The following is a 25,589-nucleotide window of genomic DNA, read 5'->3' as shown; positions in this document are numbered from 1 at the left end:
TGACAAGGCTCTGGGGAGATTTTGTTTTGCTTTTTGTTCACTTGGTTTGAAGATAGTGTCTCACTGTGTCTGTATCTCAGGATACATATCTCACCATCCTCCTGTCTGAGTAACGCTGAGATGCGGAAATTACAAGTATGTGCCACCATGCCTCGCATTACATACACCTTACTCCTTCACTCTTTGTATGTCTGTTCTTGGTTTGGGGTTTTTGAGGCTGGGTCTCACGTAGCCCAGGCTGGCTGAACCCACGTTGCAGCTGATGGTGCTTGAGCTCCTGATTCTACTTCCATCCCCTGAGGGTGCATGCAATGTCTGGGGCTGTCATTAGAGTGCTTGTGTAACAGGCAGGAAGCTCTCAGTTCAGTCCCCAACAGGATAAAACCCAGATGTGGTAGTCCCTGCTTGTAATCTCAGTGCTGGGGAGGTGAGGGAAACCGGTATGTCAGGAGTTGAGGGTCATCCTTAGCTACATAATTAGCTTAAAGCTAGCTGGATTACATAAGACTATTATATAAAAAATCACTATGTAAAGAAACAGTGGAAATTACCAACTTTATGTGTGACAAAAGTTATATGATGTTCCTGAGAGCACCCTGGAAGCAGCTGTCTTCTCTATAATAGTGGTACTGCAGCCATGGAAAGAGCATGTCTCCTCTGAACATTATGCCAGGGGCTGGGGGAGCGGGATACCATAATTTTCCATATTCCCTATGCTAAATCTCATTGGAGCCAGGCGTGGTCGCATATACCCGCAATCCCAGTGTTCTGAAGGCTGACACCGGAGAATTCCTACAAGTTCAAGGTCATCTTAAACTACACAGGGTATGCCAGGCCAGCCAGCTTTAACTAGTGCATAAAACCATAAAGATACACATTTTAACGAGCTCTATAATATTTAATTCCTAGACATCAGCTTAAACTGTTAGTATATCTCAGCCGAGGAGTATGGTATATCTATAAGTCATTTTGTGTATCTGTGTTTCCTCCTTTCTCCTTTTGCTGAGATTGAACCCAAGGTTTTATAGATGTTAGGCTAGGACTCCCCATGAGCCACACCCACTCTCCTGTATTTCTTACACCTGCATGGTCCACCCTTCTGCATTCTCTAGAGGGAGCAAGTGCCAGCTGTTTCCCTTTGTAGCCAGTGTGTTCCTCCAGACTCACTGGAGTGTCTGATACTTATCTACATGGAATGAATGATTGATTATATGTGTATCCTCAGAAGCCCAGGCAATGAGGTGTCCCAGCCACTGGTTCCCTTTGATGTATAATTATGAGAAAGATGATCTTATAATAATAGTCTGTGAAACTTCTGAAGCAATTTGAGTTCTCAATTTGCTTGTTACTGAAAAATAAATATGAGGCTAACAATTTGTATAATTGATGATTTAAAAATAGAAAAGTGTTTTATAAGATACCAAACGTAAAATGTAGGTGAAGACCTGATTAGAATCAGGGCATTTGATGGGTGCCACCAAGTGGTCTTAGTTAATATTCATTTGTTTAGTTTTTTGGTTTTTTGGTTTTGGGTTTTTTTTTTGTTTGTTTGTTTGTTTGTTTTTTTTTTTGAAACAAGAGTTTTTCTTGTAGCCTTGACTGTCCTGGAATTTGATCTGTACACCAGGTTAACCTTGAACTCAGAGATCTGCCTGCCTCTCCTTCCCAAGTGCTGTGGGATTAAAGGTATGCACCGCCAGACACAGGTGCTATTTTTGTTAGCTGAACCTTGAGGAAAGGTATTTTATTCAGAATGAAATAAAATGCTCCATTTGCTTGCTGAAAATACTATGGTGGCATAATCCTTTGTTTACTTTCACTATGAGTTTGGTTTTTTAGAGGCTTTATGTCTATGTGGGAGAAGGGGTACTTGCATGTGAGTGTTGATACAGAGAGTGTTAAAGCCCTTGGAGTAGGAGTTAAAACAGTTGTGAACCATCCAACATGACTGCCAGGATCCAAACACAGTCCTCTGCGAGAGCAGCGAGCGTTCTTAACCATGGAGCCTTTCACCAACTCCAATGAGTGTAGTTACTGGATCAAGTCTATGCTCTGCCCAGATAAACTTTTTGTAAGGGAGATACAGAAGGGGTCCTCCAGAGCAGCAGTGATCCTTAGCATCAGCACAGAAGTATTGGTCCACGTCATATCCAGTCTCTAGCAGGAGTGTGTATTACAAAGTAGACACAAAATATTTACTAAGTAAACGTAAGGGTGAATGAAGAAAAAGAAATGTACCAGTTACTTCTTGTTTCATCTACTGAAAAATATTGTTAAATAAGTATTTCAATTACCTTTAAACCCATTATAAAATTCTTAACCCATTGAGGCTTGGGGGTATGGTCTTTGTGTGTACATACAAGTGGAGGCCAGAGGTCAATCTTGGGTACCATCCTTTATTGCTCTCCGCTTATCTTTTTGATCTAGGATCACTGAATCCAAAGCTTACTGATTCTGCTACATTTGCTAATGAGCAAACCCAGAGATCCCCCCTCATAAAGTGCAGCCCCCCTCCCCTTCTTGAGACTACAGGGTTAACACATTGCAGGTGATCTTATTCTTCTTTTAAGATGCGGCTTTTAGAACTAAGTGTGTAAGGGCTACAGCGATAGTAGAACTTGTGTACTTGGGCTGGATTCCTTGCATCTTCCCCTGCCCCCCCCTCAAAAAAGAAAAAACAAATAAATGTATGCATTTTATGAACAGTGTTTGATTGTTTTGCCCTTTTCTATATACCTCTATTATCTTCCAGTCTTTGGAAAATGTTCTGGACTTTGGGTTTTGGGGTTTTGTTGTATATGTAGGAACTTCTAACTCTAGTGTATATGTAGGAACAGCATGGGGCCTGATAGAAGTAATCTGGTCAGACTCTCTTAAAATAAAAACCTAAGTCTGGTACTTTAGTGGACTATGTTGGTATTAGTGATAACACTCTAGAGAAAACTGGGCTCCCATTCCACACTATGTAGAATCATAACATACTACTTGCTTGCTGTTGATCAAAACAGAATCCCGGAGAATACTGACTGTTGTGGTAGAACTATTTCTTCTAAGGACCTTTCTGCTCTTGCTGAATATCATAATGTGAAATAACCATGGTTTCCTGGGCCACTTGTCCAGGACATTGCTGTGTAAGCGTCAGTCTTCCTCTTTCGGGTTCCTTCAGCTTGAGATAAAGTTAAACAGAAATGACACCTAGCATAAAATTATTGAATAAACCCTGAAATCTCTGTAAACCCCAGATACCTTCTAGTAGTTATATTACCTTGAAAAAAATCTGTTCTTATGCTAAGAACAATTAGTAAATTATTTGGGATGTAGTCCACAGGGAAGAATCGATTATCTTAAAGTAACTTTTCAGATTTTAGAGATATTTTAGCTATATGTACAAAACCTTATAAGGAGTAGTTATGCAATATTTTTCTGCCTAGAAATATTTTTAAATGTAAATATGAATACAAAGGCAATCTTTGATTGGATCCTCAATCCTTGTTTTAGTTGGGGTTACTCTTGCTGTGATGATACACCATGACCAAGAAAGGGTTTCTTAGACTCACAGGTCCATAAACCAGTTCATCAAAGGCAGTGAGGTTAGGAAATCACACAGGGCACATCATCCTGTAGGGATGATGTTTATTACTCCCCCTGGCTTGCTCAGCCTGCTTTCTTATAGAACCCAGGACCACCAGCCCGGGGATGGCACCATCCACAATGGGCTGGGCTCTCCCACATCAATTGCTAATTAAGAAAATGCCCTTCAGTCTTTCCTACAGCAATATCTTATAGAGTCAGTTTCTTAATTGACGTTCCCTCCTCTCAGGTGATTTTAGCTTGTGTCAAGTTGATATAGAACTATCCAAAACAATGTTTATCTCGCATAGTATGGCCTGCTATTTGTATATAAGCTATTTGCATTTTTTACAAGCTTTTATTTTTAAGTCTTAATTAATTTTTAAAACTAAGACCAATCTATGTTGTCAAGACTGGCTCCAAAATCTGTCCTCAAGTGATCCTCTTACCACCACCTGCTAAGTAGATAGATGTGATTTTACATTTTGTTTTCCAAGACAAAGTCTGGGCTGAAACTGCTATGTAGACCACACTGGCCTTGAACTCAGAGATCTACCTGCTTCTGCCTCCCAGGTGATAGGGTTAAAGGCAAGCACCACCACAGACAAATTAAATCATAAGCAAAATGTTCCTTAGAAGAAATAATTCTATCATTCAATTCAGATATTTCCTAGGATTCTAGAGAGTTTTGATTAATGATAGACTTTTTTTTTTATGTTCAATAGATTTGGGGAAGCACAGTACCTGTATATTTATATAAGAAAACTAAACTTTCTAATAAAGTAAATGAACCACAAATGTAGGGTTTTTCTTTTGTTAGGTTTGCTTTGTATAAGATGGCTCTTGCTATGAACTCCAAAATATTCTTAAACTTAAGATCCTCCTGCCTTAGCATTACAGATTTGTACTGCCATGCTATGTAATTTTATATTAATTTTCTAGTTGGAAACTAGTTCTGTCTTTTAATATTTTGCATGTATAAATGGTAAATTGATATTGTGATATGAATGTTTAGAATAATACCTCAGTGTTTTTATACTTTCTAATACAAGCTTCTTAATATTGAAGGAACTGGGGAAAGTAAGAAAAGGTAATTCATTTCTGTTCACCTTTTTAGATGCCAGAATTTCAGAAAAGCTCAGTTCGTATCAAGAACCCTACAAGAGTAGAAGAAATTATCTGTGGTCTCATTAAAGGAGGCGCTGCCAAACTTCAGGTGACTTTAAGCTTTGTTAAACATTGAAGCTGATGTGCAATTGATAGCTTCTGAGAGAAGGAAAATCAGTTCTACCAGTGGAGGGATGCTGAGGCTGTCAGCCACACTCCAGGGCAGGCCCCGAGGCAGGAGTTTGAGCTACACAAGACAGACTCCATGGTTTGGGTTTGGTTGGGTTTTTTTGTTTTTGTTTTGTCTTTTTAGTTTCTCTGTTTTGTTTGTGTGGAGAGAAAGAGCAAATGCATGGAGGAGGGGAGGATCTAGGAAGAGTTTTATACGAAGATAATCTATAAAAAATTTAAGCCAATTGGAAAATTGAAGTCGACGCATCCGTCTGGGGTTAGTGATGGAGCACTGCAGGGTAAATGAATCTGTGGGTCCAGCACCTAGCAACTTCAGGGGAAAGCTCTCGTTCATTAGTCTCCTGTTTTGATAAAATCTTAGTAAATTTTTGTTTGCTTGTATTAAGTTCTAAGGTAACTGGTACTATAAACATGTTAAACCATTTCAGGAGTCACAGTTAAATGGGTACAGTTTCAAGTTATTCCATATGTTAATTAACTGAGTCATTGTCAAATTAAAGTGGAACTCTGTGAGAGACAGTTGAGGTTTATCTGTTTCTCTCACTGTTGGTCTGGGATTTTTATCATTTGCTTCTGACTCCCAACTGCTGGGATCATGGGCAGGCATCATCTGAGGCTCAAGCTTATTCTTCATTAAGTATAGAATTGCAGACTAAATGGGAAGGAGCTGAAGAAGTTATTAATTCCAACTTCATTCTAAGAATTTCTTTGCTATTTTAACTGCCTAAAAGCAAATTTATTATCTATTTAAGTCATATCCAGAGCAAGGTATCAAATAAACGAGATCCTACCTCAATAAGGTGGATCTCAAGAACCAACTCCTAGAAGTTGTCCTCCAGCCCACACACACACACCTAGAGCATGGCGTACTCCCATTGACACACACAGATGTTTTGTGTTATTTTGTTTTTGTTGTTTTCAAAACAGAGTGTCTCTGGATAACAGCCCTGGCTGTCCTGGAACTCACTTTGTGGGCCAAGCTGTCCTGGGACGTACAAAGATCCGCTTGTCTCTCCCTCCCTAGTGCTGTGATTAAAGGGAGTGCTTCTCTGGTGAAAGGCTCCAGGATCTGTATTTGCTTAGCATAGTGAGTCTCTGATTATGGTGGACTTGTTAACAATTTTGCCTTCTCCTTTCTCTTACAGATAATAACAGACTTTGACATGACTCTAAGTAGGTTTTCCTACAATGGGAAAAGATGCCCAACGTGTCATAGTAAGTGAGATACTACTCAACACGTACATGAGTGTAATCATAAATATTTATCAATGAAGCGACCGAGGGTTGTGGGGTACTTTTCTCTTTTTGATGTTGAAAGTGAAAAAACTTGTTTCTTGTTATGTTTTGAGGAATGGTTTGTACTCATCCTATATGAGTGGTTATTTTCATATATGCTTTTAGAAGAAAAGGGAATGGATGAAGACGCCAAAATATTTCTCACTGTTTATAGTCTATTTATTACCCAAGAAAGACTTGAAAGGTTTTACATTTGGGGATAACCAAAAACAATTATCAAATGTTGTTTATTAGTTAGATTTCTATTGCTGTTGTAAAACACTATGACCAAGAACAGCCTGGGGAGGAAAGGGTTTATTTTGCTTGCAGTTGGAGCAATAGAGGAAAGACAAGACAAGAGGTCAAACAGGAGCTCATGCAGAGAGCATGGAGGAATGCTGCTATCTAGCTTGCTCCCCTAAGGCTTGCTCAACCTGCTTTCTTAACACAGCCTAGGGTGGAACCACCCACAGTGAGCCAGCCCTTTCCACATCCGTCCTCAGGCAAGAAATGTCCCACAGACTTGCCCACAGCCCCATCTGATGGAGGCGTTTTCTCAACTGTGGTTCCTTCTCCCCAGGTGACCCTAGCTTGTGCTGGAAATGATAGAAAACCAGCTGGCACACTCTGGGTTAAGGATGAAGCTCAGGAGTAGGACACTAGCCTAGCTAGCATGTGTAAAGCCCTGACATTGATTTCTGACAACACAAAATTAAGTTATTTATAATGACAACAGCTTGGAAGGCAGCTAAAATTCTGTCACATCCACATACCAGAAACTGTACAACCATTGTGAATGGTATTTATAGAGTTTTAATCATATATATATATATATATATATATATATATATATATGCATATGTGTGTGTGTATATATATATATATATATATATATATGAGTGAATGAAACAAAAAGACCTAGATTTGACTTGAGCTCATTTTACCTAGTTCATTAGTAATAAACCCTTTGAGAAGAAATATATTAAAATACTAGTAATTATAGCTTTACTATATTTCCCCATGAAGTATCATTCTTAAGAAAATGGTATCGTTCATGGCTGGGGTATATGTAGTTCAGTTGGTAGAGTGGAGGCCTTGCATACATGAAGCCCTGGGTTCAGTCTCTAAGATGACATAAACTGGGTATAGTTGGCTTGTGCCTGTGATCCCAGCAGTGGAGGCAGAAGGATCCTAAATTCAAAATCAGCCTGGATTGCATGAGACCTTGGGTCCAAGTTTGGTGTCTATTCGTTCTAAAACAGAGATCCAAACAACTTGGGGAACGAGCAGGTTTATTTGGCTTTCCGCTTACAGTCCGTCGTCTAGGGAAGCCAAGGCAGGAACTGAAGCAGAGACCGTGAAGGCTTACTGGCTTGCTCACCTTGCCTGCTTACACTATCCAGGACTAACTTGTTAGGGGTAGACTCACCCAAGTGGGCTGGGCCTTCCTACACCAATTATTAATCAAGCAAAATCCCCCACAGACGTGGCCATAAGCCAGTCTGTTAGATGCAGTTCCTCAGTTGAGGTTCTCTGTTCCCAGACTGTAGTTTGTGTCACATTAACATCAACCACCCGACACACCCTGTCTCGAAATAGAAAGAAAAAGAAATCTATAAACTTTGAGATGTATTTGTTGCTTCTATTTATTAAAAAGGAACATGGAAATGAAAATAGTACACAATTGAAGATAGTGAACATTGCGCTGGGTGGTATATGTGAAGAATTACTAAGTCTCCGATTCTGAAGCCATCACCTCCTGGAGCAAGGCAGTTTGAAGAACAGCATTGAGAACAAAAGTTGCAGTAACCACAGTAATTGACTTGGCTCTTAAAGACGAAAGAAGCAAGTTATCTTTATTAGTGGTAGCATCAACCAGAACAGTTTCTGTAATGCCTATATTGTTCTCTCTCTCTCTCTAGATATCATTGACAACTGTAAGCTTGTTACAGATGAATGTCGAAGAAAGGTAAATATCAAATCATTACAGATGTATAGTTGAGTCTTTCACGGCCTCTGCTGATTTAGTGTTTCTGTGTGTTTTAGTTTGTTTTGTTTCCCCTCAGAAGGAATGAATGTCAGAAGCTAGGCATGAGCACACACATCCCAGCGAGAGTACTGAGGAAGACAGTGTCAAGTTCAGGGCCAGCATTTGCTACATGGTGATACTTGTCCTCCACTTAAAAGACTCGAAGTAAATGCTAAGTGCTTGCAGCAGTATCTGGCACATAATAAGCACTCCATAAGTACAGGGTCTCATTTGGCCCAGACTGGCTTTGAACTCACTGGCTAGCTGAATAACGCCTAGAGATCCTGTTCCCCTTTCCTCGGCCTCCCAGGTGCTAGGATTACGGGGCATGCAACCTTTGCTAGCACAATCAGCTTTAGAAGTTGTTATTTGAACACTCTGGGTCCTTACATTAACTACGAAGGCAACGGCCTCATAATGATTTGCCCTCTTAAACTGATCAGGGTGTTCCTGGGGTGCCTGCCTCTGTCTTAACAGGGCAACTCATGGTGCCCATCAAAGTTAATTACTTGATTTCAGGACTAAACTTTTCAGGTCTGGTGGTTCCAGGCTGTAATCCTCCAGGCAGAAGGATTTGGATGTTCAAGGCCACCTGGGTAACATAGCCAAGAACCGGGCCCAAAATAGACAGTAAAACTGGGCCAGGCAGGAGAGCAGGGCCAGTCAATGAGATCACTTGCCTAACGCGCAGTGTCTCGCATTCAGTCTGCACTACCACAGCACAGCAGAACAAAGCCTGAAAATAAGCCCGCACTTCTCTAATGACGTTCATAGGGAGTACTTGGTCTCACTGAATTGCTGTCTTGGGAGTAAGGTGGCTTCTGCAGGTGAATCTAACTATATGTAAGTGAATATCAAACCGTCTCCAATTTTAATTTTTACTGAAAAGTGGCGTATAAACTTTTGCCTTTTATTGTTTGCATTGTTTTCTGTACTAGCCAGGTAAATGACAAAACTGCATATCCTCACAACTAAGTCTCTCGTTTCTTTCCAGTTACTGCAGCTAAAGGAGCAGTATTATGCTATTGAAGTTGATCCTGTTCTCACCGTGGAAGAGAAGTTCCCTTACATGGTAGAGTGGTGAGTACCTCTGGGCAGTGGGGAGCACTGAAGTGCCAATGACCCAGTGGCCCAGTTAAAACTGGGGTCTTGTTTCCTCCTTTAATGTACACAGATAGATACACAGATAATGAATACAGAAAAACGTAGTCACTGCAGTGAATTAACAGCCTGCGATGTGCCTTAAGATGATATGCAGTAAGAGTAAATAAAAAGTCTGCCACAAAAGTCTTAAAAGCTACATCTTTATTTAAAAGCTTATTAGCCATGATCTAAATACAAAGAAAAAAACTAGGATCCACACTGTGTCTGTCCTTATATGGAGGACAAGGCCTCTGGTGTTGGCTATGCTCATCAGTCTGCAACATTCTTGGAGAGCACAGTGAGAGGTCTGCATGGAAATCCAGGTCAAGACAAACCTTGACAAACTCAGAGGCTCAGAGGAGTCCACCAGGATGCTATAGAAACCAGAGCCAGATCCGCTGAGAAGCATTCTAAGAAGTGGAAAGTGCTTTGATCTGAGCAGCCGCATCTGCTTTAACATTCTAAAAGACCAAGAATATTCCCAAGAGCTGTCAGGGAGCATGGACAGTTCACCTGCGTGTGTATTAAATGTTGAAAAGAGATTTTTCTCTCCCCACATATAGAATCAAAACTGGAGCTAGCTTTGGAACACTTTAAAAAGATTGATTTCTGTATGGAGAAAGGACAGTTTTGCAGTTACTTTTATCTGCGGTTGGAATAAACTCTGGCCACAGAGACAAGTCTCTTTTACATACCTGTAATCCTCAAAGTTGGAAAGCTGAGGCAGAGGGATTGTTTCTGGTTTGAGGCTACCTTAGCTCTCATAGTGAGTGCAGGCCAAATAGGGCTTTCTAACATTAAGCTATCCCACAAGAAGAAAGGAACGGGGGAAAAACTGACGGGAAAGGAGGAATATCACTTCAAATCACATAGGGATATTCAGTTATTAAGTAAACGTTTCTGGTTCCTCCTGGGAGAAGGGAGTTTTCATAGTTGTAAAAAATTAGGTTCTTAAAGCTGGAGAGATGGCTCAGCGGTTAAGAGCATTGACTGCTCTTCCAGAGGTCCTGAGTTCAATTCCCAGCAACCACATGATAGCTCACAACCATCTGTAATGGGATCTCTGATGCCCTCTTCTGGTGTGTCTGAAGACTAGACAGTTGCATTCACATACATTACATATATAAATTTATTTAAAGAAAGAATTAGGCTCTAAGCAGGCCAGCGTATGTCTAACACTTTCCTGCCACTATTCCATTACTATGAAAATTTAAGTTGCTAGCTGATTAAAGAATTACTTAGCTTATTTCTGAAAGGAGGAAGAAGCTTGACAGCCCAGGTTAGACTGAGGGAAGAAAGGCTTCCTTACCTACATATTTATCTAAACCTGAGCCTGTGAGATCTGGGACACGGGGAGAAAGAACACCATCACGAATTTAAGCGCCTCAGTGTCAAAGAGTTAAGTCCACACAGTATGACCAGCACTCACTCAGGAACGATGCAATAAAGATAGCAGTTTCAATATTTTAACCGATCTCTCTCCCCTCCTTTGATTGTAAACTCCAGGTATACCAAATCTCACGGTTTGCTTATTGAACAAGGCATACCAAAAGCCAAACTTAAAGAGATTGTGGCTGACTCTGACGTTATGCTCAAGTAAGTCTCCTGTGTTTTGTTGTTTCTATTGTCTACAGAATTAACTGCTGTTGTGTATATTCAATTATGAGCTTTAATTAAAAATAAGCTATCACATTATTCATTAAATGAGACATCAGTGTCACAAAATGAATAGTGCTGCGATAAGAATACCATCTGAGGGTAGAGCTGTGGTTGGGGTGTAGCTCGGTTGGCAGAGTGCTTGTCGCAGTGCCCACAGCTCTTTGCTTGATCTGAGCACTGAATAAAACTGGCATTGTAGGGGGCTGGAAAGGTGGCACAGCAGTTATTTTAAATCCTAGGCATGGTGGTGCATGCCTAAAATTCCAGCGTTTGGGAATAGAGACAGGAGGATACTGAATGAAATAGATGTCAGAGGATAGCTTAGGATACATGAAACCCTATCTAAAGTTTTTTTTTTTTTCAGTTAGGTTTGCTACAGGTGGTAAGTGCATTGGAAAATTTAAGTAATTATTTGTATTTACTTTCTCCGAATTTGTTTTAATTTTAAGAATAATGTACAGACTTACATAACCAATATGATTTTCAATTTTTTGGGGGGGGAGGAAGTTTTGAAAGATCTGAAATTTGAAGGAGATATTTATAAGCTATAAAGGTTTTAACTAAGAATTGTTTCTAAATTGACATGAATCTAGTTTTGAAATTCTCATGCTTTGAAACTTTACAGGAACATATTTTAATATATAGGTAAAATATTTACAAGGATTTGGCATAGTGTCAAAAATCTGTGATTACAGAATTCAGGAGGCAGAGGTCAGGGAAGTCACAGCCAGTTGAAGGCCAACTAAGTCAAGTACTACACCACACACACTCACACAGGATATTTACAATATGGATTATTATTGTGTGAAAATCCAGCTTACTTTCAGTACTTTTTACCAGCCTTAATTTTTTTTTCAACTTGTTGGGCAAATATGACAAAGCTGTTTTTTTTTTGTATCCCTCTGTTCTGGGTATTGAACCTGGGGCCTTTCACATGTTGGGCAATCACTCTGCCACTAAACTACCCCCAACCACGTTATCACATTGCCCTGGGATGATAATGATTATGATTGAAGAAGAAAAGATTCAATTGTCAAAGAGTAATGACAGTTGAATGCCCCACTATATGCACTAAGAGCTTAATTTAACCTGGAGCTAAAAAGAGTGACAAGGAAAGAGTAGATTTTTAAGGTTTTATGAATAAGAATGAGTTTATGTCATTTTTAGGAAAATGGGTGGATTTAAAATAATCAATCATATAAAGAGAAACAAGCCAGAATTCGACAAGCATCACACATTTTCTCTCATATACAGGATATGTAGCCTTAAGTATCCATGTATTTGTAGCTATACATACATGTGATGAGAACGCAGAGGCACAGGGAAGACGACGGGATGGTAAGGGGTGGGGATGAACACTGGGATTCGCTTTCCTCTAAACCTGTACATAAATAAAAGGTCGAGCCAAGGAGCAGTGGCTGGGGAAAGAGCTTATAGCTCGGCTTTGCTGCTCTTCTTCTGGTGGAGGATCAGAACACCCTAGTGGCTTTTCACTGTATGGTGAAAATTGTAGGCTTTTACCCATGCTCAGTTTTAAGTCTAAATAAAAAACACCTAACATACTGCTAGAATTAATAGCAAGGTAAAGAGTCAACTGTTGGCTTGGTCATTGTTTGGAATGAGAATATGATTTGTAGAAAAAGGCGGAAATATTTTTGCTTTAAACCTTCTAAGTGAAAAAGATAAAAAATCTTTCTCATAAACGCACTGTGCCTCCCTCCACTTGCAGGGAAGGATATGAGAATTTCTTCGGTAAACTTCAACAGCACGGTATCCCTGTGTTCATATTTTCTGCTGGTATTGGTGATGTACTTGAAGAAGTTATCCGGCAGGCTGGAGTTTATCACTCAAACGTCAAAGTAGTGTCAAACTTCATGGATTTTGATGAAAATGTAAGAATGTGAAATCATTCCTCAGAGCTATTGTCCAATCTAAAATATTCTAGTCATGTAAACACACATGTTCTTTATTGATAACAGGTAGGTGCTACACAGAGACCTTGTCTCAAAAAAAAAAGAAAGAAAAGAAAAATTCAGAAAACTTATGTGAAATAACTTAATGGTGCAGCTCTGATGGCTACATCATAAATGAGGGAAGAAGAAGTGAATAATATGCCATTTTTTTGAACAAGTACATTTTAAATTTTGATGGGCATGATACAGAGTGCATCTAAGCCCAGCATTCAGCTGAGAATAGAATTATGAGCTCAAAATCTATATAGTCTCAAACAAAATAAAATAAGAACCCAGAACAGTAAAAGACATCAAATGGAACCCTTTAGCTAGGAACAAAATGAGAAGTGAAGCTAAATTCTTGCCTCGCTGCATTTTACCATTAATGTGCTGAGTGTGGCATAGGTTGTTTTGGAGTCCTTCCTCCCTCTCATGTGTGTGATGGACTTCTATGTTTTGAGATCAAGTCAAAGACATGATAAATATAGCAACATCTATTTAGAATCATTAAATGTAAAGAACCTAACAAGTGGAATCTGTAAAAACCTATTATTTCAAGCCAGAGAGATGGCTCAGTATTGATAAATGTTTCCCACCAAGGCTGACAGCTTGAATTTACCCCCGGGTCCTCTGGTGGAAGGAGAGGGCCAGCTCCTGCAGGTGGTTCTCTTACCCCCAAGTATCCCCTGCCACGGACACCCACAGACATAGACAGACCATAAGTAAACATAATAAGGTTCTTCTTAAGCTATTATTTAAAATATTTTTCATAGGGAGTGCTGAAAGGATTCAAAGGAGAGTTAATCCACGTGTTCAACAAACACGATGGTGCCCTGAAGAATACAGACTACTTCAGCCAGCTGAAAGACAACAGCAACATCATTCTGCTCGGGGACTCCCAAGGAGACCTAAGAATGGCCGATGGCGTAGCCAATGTTGAACACATTCTGAAAATTGGTTATCTGAATGACAGAGTAAGTGTGCAGAGCTGTAGTTTAATTTCCTTTTTTAAAAATTAAGATGAAACATTGTAATTAGTTGCCAAAGGCAGGTCATTTTAGCCTCCTGCTTCAGTGGTGATTGGGGGATAGGAAGCAGAGCCATGTGTAATATGTGGAGGTCACGGTCTCACAGTAGGCAGCACTCCCTAGTCATGAGTGTCAGAATATCCCTGTGCATGGCCAAGTGCTCCTTGTGCAAAGCTGCCCAGAGTCAGAACCGTGTGGGTGGAAAGAAACCATTTAGTGAGAAAATTTCCATGTGGAAAAATTCCTGTCCATGATAAGTCTGAGAGTGTGCTAGACATGATGGTGCATGTCTGTCGCCCAGCGATCATGATGCTGAGGCAGGAGGCTGGCCTCAAAAGTGAAGGCCAGCATAAGCTTATACAGCAAGACCCTGTCTCAGAAAATTAAAATCTTAATCAGAAACAAGATAATTATTTAAAGATAATTTGAGAGTATGTCTATATTTCAACCCTTTTATATGAAATTAGATTTATATTCTACAAATCTAACATCATGTGGCTAAAATTAACATTATCTGTCCTTCTCTACATGTTAATTTTATTTTTGTTTTTCTGTTGATTAGGTAGACGAGCTTTTAGAAAAATACATGGACTCTTATGATATTGTTTTAGTAAAAGAAGAATCATTGGAGGTTGTCAACTCAATTTTACAGAAGACATTATAAACAAGCCATCGTGAGAAGACTTCCCCCAGGGGTACACCTGGGTCAGGCACTGTCCATTTTGAGGAAAGACTCTTTCTTATTTATAAAACAGTCTTGCTCCTGGAACTTTTCCCTTTTCCCAACAGACGATCTTCAGACGTGTGGAACCTGTGAACCACGGCCCCTCTTCCCACCTCCGTCACTATACTCAGCAGAATTTTTAAGTCATTAAAAATTATCTTAAAGCCAAAATTAGAAAGATGGCTCCCTTTTCCAAAGTGAGTTTTGTAGTTTGGTGTTCTGCAGTTTCTAGGGCATTCTCCCAGGTGGGTGTATAAGGGCGCAGAAGACGCTCTCTGGATGTATTATGTTCCTGATTTTAACCACTGCTAGCTTTGAAATTGGGGTGGAGTATGGAGACATCATCTTCTGAAATTGTTTTATTTGTTTATTTTGTCTATAAAATACATTTGCCAGGAAGTTGTGTCTTAAAAACTGTTGGTGTCCGCATCGCTAACATTGCAAATACTCTGTGTGAAGCACTGAGAATAAACCAGAAAAAGAAAGCTTTTCTAAAATTCTGTTGTCCAGATCATATTCAGCCTGTCACGGTGGTGACGTATGTCTTTAATCATAGCACACAAGAGAAAAATGCAGGGGAGTCAAGAATTTAAGGTCAGCCTCAAGTCAGACCAGCCTGGGCTACATGGGACCGAGGAGCAAAAGCAAAAACCAAGTAGTGTGTATTTTTACATTTATCCTACTTTTTTCTTAAATTTATTTTATTATGTGTAAGTACACTGTCACTGTCTTCAGACACTCCAGAAGAGGGCAACAGACCCCATTGCAGATGGTTGTGAGCCACCATGTGGTTGCTGGGAATTGAACTCAGGATCTTCGAAAGAGCAGTCAGTATTCTTAACCACTGAGCCATCTCTCCAGCTCCCCTACTTTCAAAATACATGTCTAAGCATAAAAAGATATTGCAGGAAGGCTTTAATTTGTCCTATAAGAATACTAAGGACTATGAAAATCATTTTCTTTTATTGAACACAAAGAGTTCCTTATAAAAAGTTTCAGAAACAATGTATAGCAGGATGTATCAGTTTCTTTTCTGCTGCTGTGATAAAATGCCATGGCCAAGCCCACTGATGGACAAGAGCATTTATTTGGGCTTTTACAGCTCTGGGGAGTTAGGGTTCATGATGGTGAAGCAGAGGCAGCAGGAAGAAATACAAGCTCAAAGCAGCGAGAACAAACTAACAATGGCAGGAGTCTTTAAACTCTCAAAGCCCACTCTGACTGCCATGCTTCCACTAAGGCCGTACCTCCCACAAGACAGCAGCGCCAACTGGGGACCAATACCATGGGAGACATCACATTCAGACCAGTCACAGTAGGTTCCTCTGTGACTAAGTCATGCAAAGTTAGGGACCTTCTCCAGATCCCATTCCTGATCTCTTTGCTGCTTGGCTTTTGTAGGTTTAGTTTCTACTGTGATCTATTTGAACCTGACTGTAACATGTAAACTTCAGATCCTTCAGGCAACTAAGTGGTGTGCCCTAAAGACACCATGTATGATCTGACTGCTCACTGTGAAGAGCAGTCTCTAGTTCAACCAGAAGGGACAGAAAGGCAAGGTTAAATGATACAAAAATCTCTTATCCTTACTCTCCATTGGTGTTTTTGTTTTTGTAATAAGTAACATGTGAAAGAGCAAAAGTATTTAACGTGAAGTTTAGTGATCTAAGGACTGAGAACACACTTAAGAGTATTATGTTCAAAGGAAAGAACAGCATCAGCCTATAGGTGAAACTGCAGGGGTTTATAAGCCAGAGGTTGGGGCTAGGTACGGAGGTACTTTCCTAAAACCCCAGTACTCAGGACAAAACAAGAGAATCATGAGTTCAGAGCCAGACAACTACACAGCACCTGTCTCAGAAAACAAAAACAAGAGTCCTGCAGATCCAAAACTGCAGGATCTCCATGACACAGAACAATAACAGGATATCCAAGAGGAGTCCCTGTGAGGATCCAGTACTAATGGTGTCACAGAAGCCAGAGACCTCATACCAGACCAATGATTCATTGAAATGAACACTGCTAGTAAAGATATATGGACAGAGGGATATACTATGTGACACTGTATACACAACGAAATGTTCTCTATACTCTGTGAGTTTCACATCATGCACCCCAATCCCACTGTCCCTTTGTATGGGCCTCTGCCCTTGCAGCCTCCCTGCCCCCAAAAGAAAATAAAAACAAAAATTAACAAACAAACAAACAAACAAACCAAAAACAAAGAATCAGTTAAGAAATTAAGAAGAGTAGCTGTCTCTTGTGAGACTATGCCGGGGCCTAGCAAACACAGAAGTGGATGCTCACAGTCAGCTATTGAATGGATCACAGGGGCCCCCAGTGGAGGAGCTAGAGAAAGCACCCAAGGAACTAAAGGGGTCTGCAACCCTACAGGTGGAACAACATTATGAACTAACCAGTACCCCGGAGCTCTTGACTCTAGCTGCATATGTATCAAAAGATGGCCTAGTCGGCCATCACTGGAAAGAGAGGCCCATTAGACACGCAAACTTTATATGCCCCAGTACAGGGGAACGCCAGGGCCAAAAAGGGGGAGTGGGTGGGTAGGGGAGTGGGGGTGGGTGGGTATGGGGGACTTTTGGTATAGCATTGAAAATGTAAATGAGCTAAATACCTAATAAAAAATGGAAAAGGAAAAAAAAAAGAAATTAAGAAGAGTAGGATGAGAAGAGAAGGAAGGAAAAGAAAAAAGAAAATGGACTTCAAGAGCCCCAGTCACAATGCTGTCACGTGGACAGTGGATTGGTAGGTGCAGATTAATCTAAGAAAACCTGTTGGGTGCTGATGCAGCATCTAACACAAGTCATGGCACATTGTACAGTGTGGGCCACGGAGCTAAAGCTGTGACTTGTTCACAGTAATTAAATGTGCTGGATGAACCAGCTGTTCCAAGCTGGCCTGAGACCAAAGCAGACTACTTGCATAGCCTTCTGCATGCTCCTCCACCTAGGTGACCCAGGGTCTCCCCAAACTTCATTCTTCACAAATTGCATATTTTGTGAGGCCAACCTGGGGGGACCCAGTCCCTGCAGTCTTTTCTGTCTGGCTTAGGTTGGGGTTCACCTGCTGGGAGCCAATGGTAGGCAGCAGACAGGAAGATGAGAAGAGATGCTATCTCTTATTCTTCACTAGACTGCAATGCCAGCCATGCTCTGTGTGTAACTAGTTGCCTCAACACACACATTCAGGCAGCTCTGCTCCAGCTGATTCACCTTAAACCCGAGACACAGGAGTGGCAAACAGCTTCCAGCTATTACTAAGCAACCCTATCTTCACAGTATCTCAGCATTTTCTGCTCCCCTAGGCCCTGCCCACAACTGTAAATAGCCCTTTCTATGAGATTATCTAGTGAGTTTCCTGCCAGTACCAGCTTCCTCCCACCCCCACCCAGATGCCCCACTGCCCTGCACAAGTTTTCTGCTGTCCTGCCAAGTTTTTGTCAAGGGGACTTCAACCACACAGTGCATTCTCATAATATCCTTTGGACTTTCAAATAAAATACCATAAAGCCAGATGATATGATTCAACATTTTATGTCAGAAAAAAAGAAGTCAGTTTTCCAACTATATTCCACTGAATGAGTGCACAGCATTTGCATGAACTATCTCAGGGCAACATCAGTACAAAACAGTTTAACTTTGTAAAAAACGCCATTTCAAACGGAAATGTCCTGATTACGTCAGAGTGAGTGCCAACATCATTGGTATCTGAGGACATAAAGTAGGAGCATAGCTACCACATGGTGTGGGAATGGGCTAGCCTTTTCTACAGCAGGAGACCTCAAATTGCCTTCCAAGACACAAATGGGGGGGGGGAGAACAGAAAGTGTCACCTTCATTTGTTGGGATAACACATCCACTTTAGTCACAGTAGAATTTTCTGTTGGCCGACCAGTGAGACCCAGCCATCATGTATCTCCCCAAAGGAATAGAGTGGAGAAAGAGAAAGCCAATCCTATGTAGAAAATGCAGGTCAAATCCTCTACTCATGGACTAAAGACAGCTTCCATTTGGTCTGTGTTTTTCCTGTCCAGGAGACTCCTGTTAACCTTTAAGTGACAGACACTACCAATTGGAGGGCTGCCAGTGTAGAGAGTGAACTGGAAAGCATGAAAATGGAGATTTGTAGGGAAGGTGACAGGATGGCTGTCGCACGGGGCCTGGTATCACCAGAGCTTGCACAGAACACTGAGAAGAGCAATGGCTGCTGTCAAGGACACTTGCTGAAACATGTGTGCCTTTATCTTTCTGCCCATGGTGAACTTTTTTGAAGACACTAGCAAGACTTTTAAACCAAATCGTTTCTTTAGGTAGACACCTGGGTACTTCTTCTGTTTCCTCCATGACAGCTACATCTTCTATGAAATAATTTTCCTTTATTAACACAACCTCCCAGAAGACTCACAAGTGCAATTGGTGCTTCAGACCAATTGCATTTGTGCCAAAGCACTATATACAGATTCTCTTTACTGTCACTGGAAATCCACCCAAGTCCTCACCGTGGGCATCAGCCACCCCCCACTGTCTGCACCAGGTACTACATGGCCCACCTAATTCTGGCTACTCTCAAACCTTCCTAGAAAGCTTCACACCTTGACAGCATGCTCCGCCACGACAGGTCGCTTGGTGTCATGCACTCCTTGGCACACACTGATCTGTGTCAGGCTTACAGTTCATCATGTTTGGCTTCCTGATCCTTCAGTTTAAATTCCTCAGCCGTGACCTTCCCATCTCCATTCCGGTCCTGGTTGGTGAACATATTCTTCACGATCATTTCAGCATTAAAGCCAGGAGCCAGCTTCCCTTTGCCTGTTGCCACTTGGGCATGAATGTACTCTGAGAACTGGAAAGGGGACAGGACAAATGTGAGAACAGCAGAATTGGGCACGCAGAGCCAAGCCTGAAATACTATGGCATGAGGGCGGGTAATGGGGGGGTGGGGGAACTGAAAAATAAGAGTCCACACTTGCAAACCAAGTTGTTCTTGAGAACATGGCCTGGATTTCTTAGATGCAGATGAAAATTCCCCTGGACTACAGACTGGAGAAATGGATAAGCAGTTAAGAGCACTTAGCTCCAGGACTCAGGTTGGATAGTTCATAACCACCTGCACCTCCAGCCCCAGGGGAACCTGATGCTCTCTTCTGGGTTCCTCGGGGGGCCTGATATGTACATGCGCATATTCCCACACACATGCTTTTAAAACCAAAATACTATTGAAATGTTTTTAAATCCCTTGACTAGAGGACTTCAAGAGCCCTTGGGATCAAGGTATCCAATAGGCTTCAGCCACCAGAACAGCTTTAGCTTCTGACCTGAGGTTGACCTCTCCAGAACAGTGTTATACCTACACACTCATTCATTCATTCATTCATTCATTCATGATAAAAACCTACCAGCAGTCACGATGTGCCGAGCATCATTCTAAAGACATGAGATACAGCACAAACAAAACTGCTCTTGCGATATTGACATTCTACATGAATATAGTAAGTAAATTATACCTTAAGTTATAAAATAGACCATTCCACTGAGAGAGAGAGGGAGGGAAGAGAAAGCAAGGTAAGGTTAACTTGGGAGGACAAGTTGAAACATAAATTTAGTGGTCAGAGCAGACTTGTGCAAAGACTTGAAGAAAGTCGGGGAATGAGCCAGACAGTTTTCTGAGTCTAGTCTAAGCAAGAAGAACAGTTGGTTTAAAGGGTGGAAGCCTGCCTCGTGGGTTCTCAGAACACGTGTGATGGACCACACAAGCAAAGAGAGTAGCTGCTGAGGAGGTGGCAGCAAGCAGATGGAGAGGGCCCTGACAGCCATAGGGAGGCTTTGGAGATAAGCCTCTGCGGGTTGTGAGAAGCAAGGAGCTATGACAGACTCATGGAGAAACTCAGGGTGAGGCAGCCTTAGGGTGGGGCTAGGACTAGGATCAAGGTTCAGTTACTGAAGATGTAAAACAGGTCACTAGAATGCAAAGTGGAAATAAGCCTAGAGCAGATATTTATGCAGGCAAAACATCCACACACAGAAAGGACGGAGGGCTGGTCGTGGTGGAAAGCTCCAGTCCCAGCTGCTTGGAAGGAAGATGGTTTGAACTCAAGTATTTAGGGTTAGCCTGGGCAAGAGAGGAAGTAACTATCTCCAAAAGGCAAAATAAAGCCAGGCACAATGGTGCCTTCCTATATTTCCAGCAGTCAGGAGGTTGAGGCAGGAAGACAGTGAGTTCAAGACCAGCCTCAGCTACAGAGCAAAACCTCATCTCAAAACAAAAGAACAAATTAAAAAATATATATACAAACAAAATCAGGAGCAGGAGAGGACTGTAGGACAAGTCTCTTGAGGTTTTGCTATAAAAGGAGCAAAGAAATGAAAACACTGGGAAGACATATCAAGATGATATGAAATAACTGTACTGGGCATGAAAATGTGGGGTGGGGGGGTTGAAACAAGAGGATCATGAGTTCAAGGGCAGCCTTGGCAACACACTGGACTAGGTCTCAAACACAAAGGAGACTAGAGAAAAACAAACAAAAACCATTCGTGATACTCAAAGGAATGTTCCAGGTCTAGGAAAAGCTGATGGTGTAGGAAGACAAAGGGGTAAGACTGGAGATATGCTTGAGTTAGCAGAAGGGTGTGAGCTGAGCTCTAACTCCGTGTACAGTGACAGCACAACAGACTGCTACTGCTCAGCTCCACTAAGAAGCTGTGGCCCAGCTCAAACACGGGGAAGCTGAGACCTGGGGTAATTAATCTCTGCAAGTTCTTCTAAAACTTCCGAATGCTGTTCACAGGGCTGTTGTGAAGGTGGAGCTGGAAACCGTGGAGAAACAGTGAACACCCAGTGACTGGAAACTGAATCCAGATCTGTGCATTTGAGACATTCCCTACACCTCTCAGGAGCCCTGTTCCTTCACGTGATGATATGTGTAAAACACATGTGCACCATTTCCAGAGATCTGCATGGCCAGCTCTATCCTTGGCACACTGAATGGATCCCTGCCCCTAGAAGTCCCCTGAACAACAGACCCTCCCTCAAAGGCCATTTACCTCCTCCAGGAGGACTTCCCCATTGCCATCCCTGTCGATTTCTTCAAAGAGGTTGGGAGACACTTCACCATTCCATATGAACATGTACCCCTCCGGAAGGCCAGACACAAGCTCCAGCAGTTCGATGTCAAACACTAGGACGGCACTGCCAGGGACCTCTCCATCTATTCAACAAGGTAGAAGGAACACAGTGTTAAACGCAGGCTGGTGGTTGGGACCTACGCTTTCCTCCCAGCCTCCAGCCACCATACCTAAGAAGCTACTAGTTCCCAGCTGGTACTCATGCTTAATGAAGTCATGAATAATTATTATATGCTATTATATAATTATTTCATATCGTTTTAATACATCTTTCCAGTGCTTTTACTTCTTAACTCCTTAAAAGAGGATAAATACTTTTTTCTTTTTTTAAGGAATAAAATAAACTAGGTCCCTGAATATTCCATACAGCAACGATGGCTGTTTCATGAAACCTGGGTCTTAATTTACATGTAAATTAAATGTAGAGGCTGGAGAGATGGCCTGAGTTTAGTTCCCACTGCCCATGTCAGGCACGGGCAGGCAAAATGGCTCAGCAAAAAAAGGTGTTTTCCACTAAACTTAAGGGTCTGAGTAAAATCTCCAGGAGGACCCGCATGATGGTAGGGGAAAACTTAATCCAAAATTTGGCCTCTGACTTCCACATATACCATAGCATGTAGCAGGAAGCACATGTGCATACACACTCACACACACACACACACACACACACACACACACGCGCGCGCAAGTTAAATAAAACATTTAAGCCAGATATTGCAGCACACACTCCTAATCCCAGCATGGGAAAAGAGGCAAAGACAGACAGATCCCTGGGCCGTGCTGCCCAGCCAGTCTAGCTCACATAAGCCTGTGTGACACCCAATTTCAAACAGCAAGGTGGATGTCTCCTAGGGAAAGACACACAGAATTGCCTCTGGCCCCACACATGTACACATATGCACTCACAAACACACGTGACCCACACAAGCATGCACACATACATAAATGAATCGATTATGTGTTTATGTAGAATTCTAACTGAAAGACAAAATGCAAATGTTAGGCCAGGTATGTTGGCCCATGCCTATAATCCTTGCACTTGGGAGGTTGAGGCAAGAAGATTGAAAGTTTGGGGCCAGCCTGGGCTACATAGTAAAATGTTGCTTCAGAAAACCAAAAGTAACAAGCGTAGACAAAAAGTATTCCTTACTGTACTTTTTTTTATAAAAAAACAAAACATTCGAAAGCTACCAGATGAGGTGTCAGAGATCAAGCCAGGGCCTCAAACATGTTCAGCAAGCACCCTATCACTGAGCTGTCTCCCAGCCCCAATTATAGAATTTTATAAATTCAATAGCAGAACTTTAAGGACAATAAACAATGCCTGAAAATTATTTTCAATTCAAAGTCAGTATAGACAATAAGACTCAAAAGAAGCACTATAAGTATATTATGCATTGTTAAAAATTAGATTATATTTTTTTAATTCATTCATTTTCAGTGCTTGAGATTAAATCCAGGGTCTCATACATGGCAAGCACAAGCTTTTCCACTAAATTATATTTTAAATTAACTATATGATATAATAATATGCCCTAATAAAAGTCTTAAAGAATATAGACATTGTTTGAGACATTTTTTTTTTTCTGGGAATAAATGAGTGGAGAGCCAGTAAGCAATATATTTTTTAAAGTTTTTCTTAAAACAAAATGAAATCACCCCAACATGCCAATCACATTTACAAACTGGTGCCCCACGCTGCCAGCTGTCAGCAGTGTGACAATACCATGAAGGGGTATTCTGGAATCACAAAGAAATACAGTAAAATATCACCACTGCAGGGATGCAGGGGCTGACATTCCCAGAACTCAAAAGCAACCTGTGCCTTACAGCATCTTCTTGGATGACTCACAGGCTCCAGCGCAGTGCACAGCAATGGCCTGTAGCACCCAACCTGGCCCAGGAAACAGTTCCAAAGAAGTAGACAGCCCAACCCCAGACCACCCAAAGTCCTCCCCTAGGGCCTGGCCAGATGAACCTGCACACCAGTGGTATATAGTCTTGGAGCTGGCTCTTTCTCGAGAAGTCGGGGACAGTGCAATGGGTATTTGAACAAAATTTACATGGTCTTTAACTTAAAAAAAATACTCAAAACTCCTTAAGTTTTCTTAATTAAAAAGCAAACAAACAGAACCCTTCAGTTCTACATGGAAGCAGCATACTGTGGCTTTACTTGTGACCCATGCGTTCAGCTGGTGACTTTCCCAGCACTCCTGAACACCTTCACTCACTCACTCACCCACACCAGCTTCTCCATAGCCCAGGTGGGGCGGGATGATCACAGTCCGCTTCTCTCCCACGCACATCTCTCTGAGACCCATGTCCATCCCCAGCACGACTTGTCCAGACCCCAACACAATGTTATACGTTTTGCCTAAGTTCCACCTGGAAAAGAAAGGAAACAGGTACCTATCAGTGGTGGCAGAGGGTGTTCTACGAAAGATGTATAGTTCTGAAGAAGAAATGGCTGACAGACTCACGGCAGGACGAACTGCAAGACAACCAGCCTGCCTGCTTCTAAACTGGCAAAGACATAAAACTCAAGACAAAAGGAACAATTCACGGTACAGGGGCATGCTGGCATTGGGCCTTCCTGCCATGAGGGATCCCACGGGAGATCTGGAAAATATAGAGCGGGAACAGTGAACTACATGGGCGCATTCCTGGTATTCTACAGTGTCTCCAAGGGGTAGATTCTTTGTATAGTACTGATTTATTTTGAGACACTATGTAGCCCAGGATGGTCTTGAAATAATTTTATAACCAGGATGACCTCAAACTCCTGATCCTCCTTCCTCAGACTCTAAAGTGCTAGCACTGCAGCCAAACACCAGGCTCAGGATTTTAGATTAAAGGCCTGAGTTAGAATCCTGGTTCTGGTACTAGAGAGATGGCCCGGACATTAAGAGCACTTGAAAGCATCCTGGTTCTGCTTCTTCATTTGACCTGGGAAATATATCTTTGGTTTCTTTGTCCAGAACGTAGAGATAATAATAGTCAATAATAAATATGTTTGACATATTGGAAAGCAAAGAAAGAGTGGAGGATGCTGATCCTGATGAGAATTTCATTAACCACAAAGTTAACCACAGGATCCTGGAGACATGGGGAAAGAAGCTGGCCCCATAGCCTCAGCCATGACTAAAAAATCTACCACTTTCCAAATGGCAAAATGACAGCTATTATGCACTTCATTGCCAAGGAATATCCTGCCATTCCTCGGTGTCCATCACCAGGTGGTGACAAGGAGCAGATATCTCCTTAGGGTTACAGTCCCCAGGGACCTCCCTGACTCCACAGGCTAGGACCTACACTTCCTTCCCTCCCTCCCAAGGCTCCCTGATGTTCAGGGCTCAGCAAGCCCAAGATGACAATATGCTTATCCTACCTAGGGAGAAAATGACACAGACAAACACCACCATCACAGGATGTCCTCGGGAGAGGCCTGTGGAGGAGCCACCTCTGACCTACTGGCTGTCAAGCCTCTCCAGGTCCCAGCTGGAATAGTACAGATCCCTGAGTCTCACAGAATACTCAAGACCTTGCTTACATGATAAACAAACACCCAGTTGAAATACACAGACATTAATAAGATCCTCTAAGCAAACAATTCCATTGCTACTTTTCTTGGGAGTCTTTTATTTTTGTTTATTTACTTATTTTGTGAGATGTGCAAACACCATCCTCATGCCTTGCATTCTTCCAACCCTGACCCCAGGTTTCCTGCTTCCTGGCTCCTTGCCCCAGGGCCTTTGAAATTTCCAC

At 41.7% G+C, this 25,589-nt stretch overlaps 2 protein-coding genes across 10 annotated transcripts in view; one reads left to right on the top strand and one right to left on the bottom strand.

Annotated features, from left to right (window-relative positions):
- The window catches only part of Nt5c3 (5'-nucleotidase, cytosolic III), a 41,609-nt gene extending 26,433 nt beyond the window's left edge, over positions 1-15,176 (top strand). For all 9 annotated transcript variants that reach the window (XM_011241111.2, NM_026004.3, NM_001360963.1 and 6 more), the window contains 8 exons: positions 4,688-4,786; positions 6,015-6,084; positions 8,067-8,113; positions 9,168-9,253; positions 10,823-10,912; positions 12,705-12,867; positions 13,701-13,901; positions 14,518-15,176. In XM_011241111.2, coding sequence (XP_011239413.1) covers positions 4,688-4,786; positions 6,015-6,084; positions 8,067-8,113; positions 9,168-9,253; positions 10,823-10,912; positions 12,705-12,867; positions 13,701-13,901; positions 14,518-14,619 — 858 coding nt within the window. In that variant the 3' untranslated portion in view covers positions 14,620-15,176. The remainder of the gene's footprint in view (positions 1-4,687; positions 4,787-6,014; positions 6,085-8,066; positions 8,114-9,167; positions 9,254-10,822; positions 10,913-12,704; positions 12,868-13,700; positions 13,902-14,517) is intronic.
- Positions 15,177-18,215: 3,039 nt separating this feature from the next.
- Positions 18,216-25,589, bottom strand: part of Fkbp9 (FK506 binding protein 9) — a 47,302-nt gene continuing 39,928 nt past the window's right edge. Inside the window, exons 8-10 of the mRNA NM_012056.2 lie at positions 24,064-24,209; positions 21,744-21,907; positions 18,216-19,542 (exon numbers count right to left, since the gene is read on the bottom strand). Coding sequence (NP_036186.2) covers positions 19,366-19,542; positions 21,744-21,907; positions 24,064-24,209 — 487 coding nt within the window. The 3' untranslated portion in view covers positions 18,216-19,365. The remainder of the gene's footprint in view (positions 19,543-21,743; positions 21,908-24,063; positions 24,210-25,589) is intronic.

This window comes from Mus musculus, chromosome 6, assembly GCF_000001635.26.
Source record: "Mus musculus strain C57BL/6J chromosome 6, GRCm38.p6 C57BL/6J".
Taxonomy (NCBI): domain Eukaryota; kingdom Metazoa; phylum Chordata; class Mammalia; order Rodentia; family Muridae; genus Mus; species Mus musculus.
This window is presented reverse-complemented; position numbering and strand designations above follow the sequence as displayed.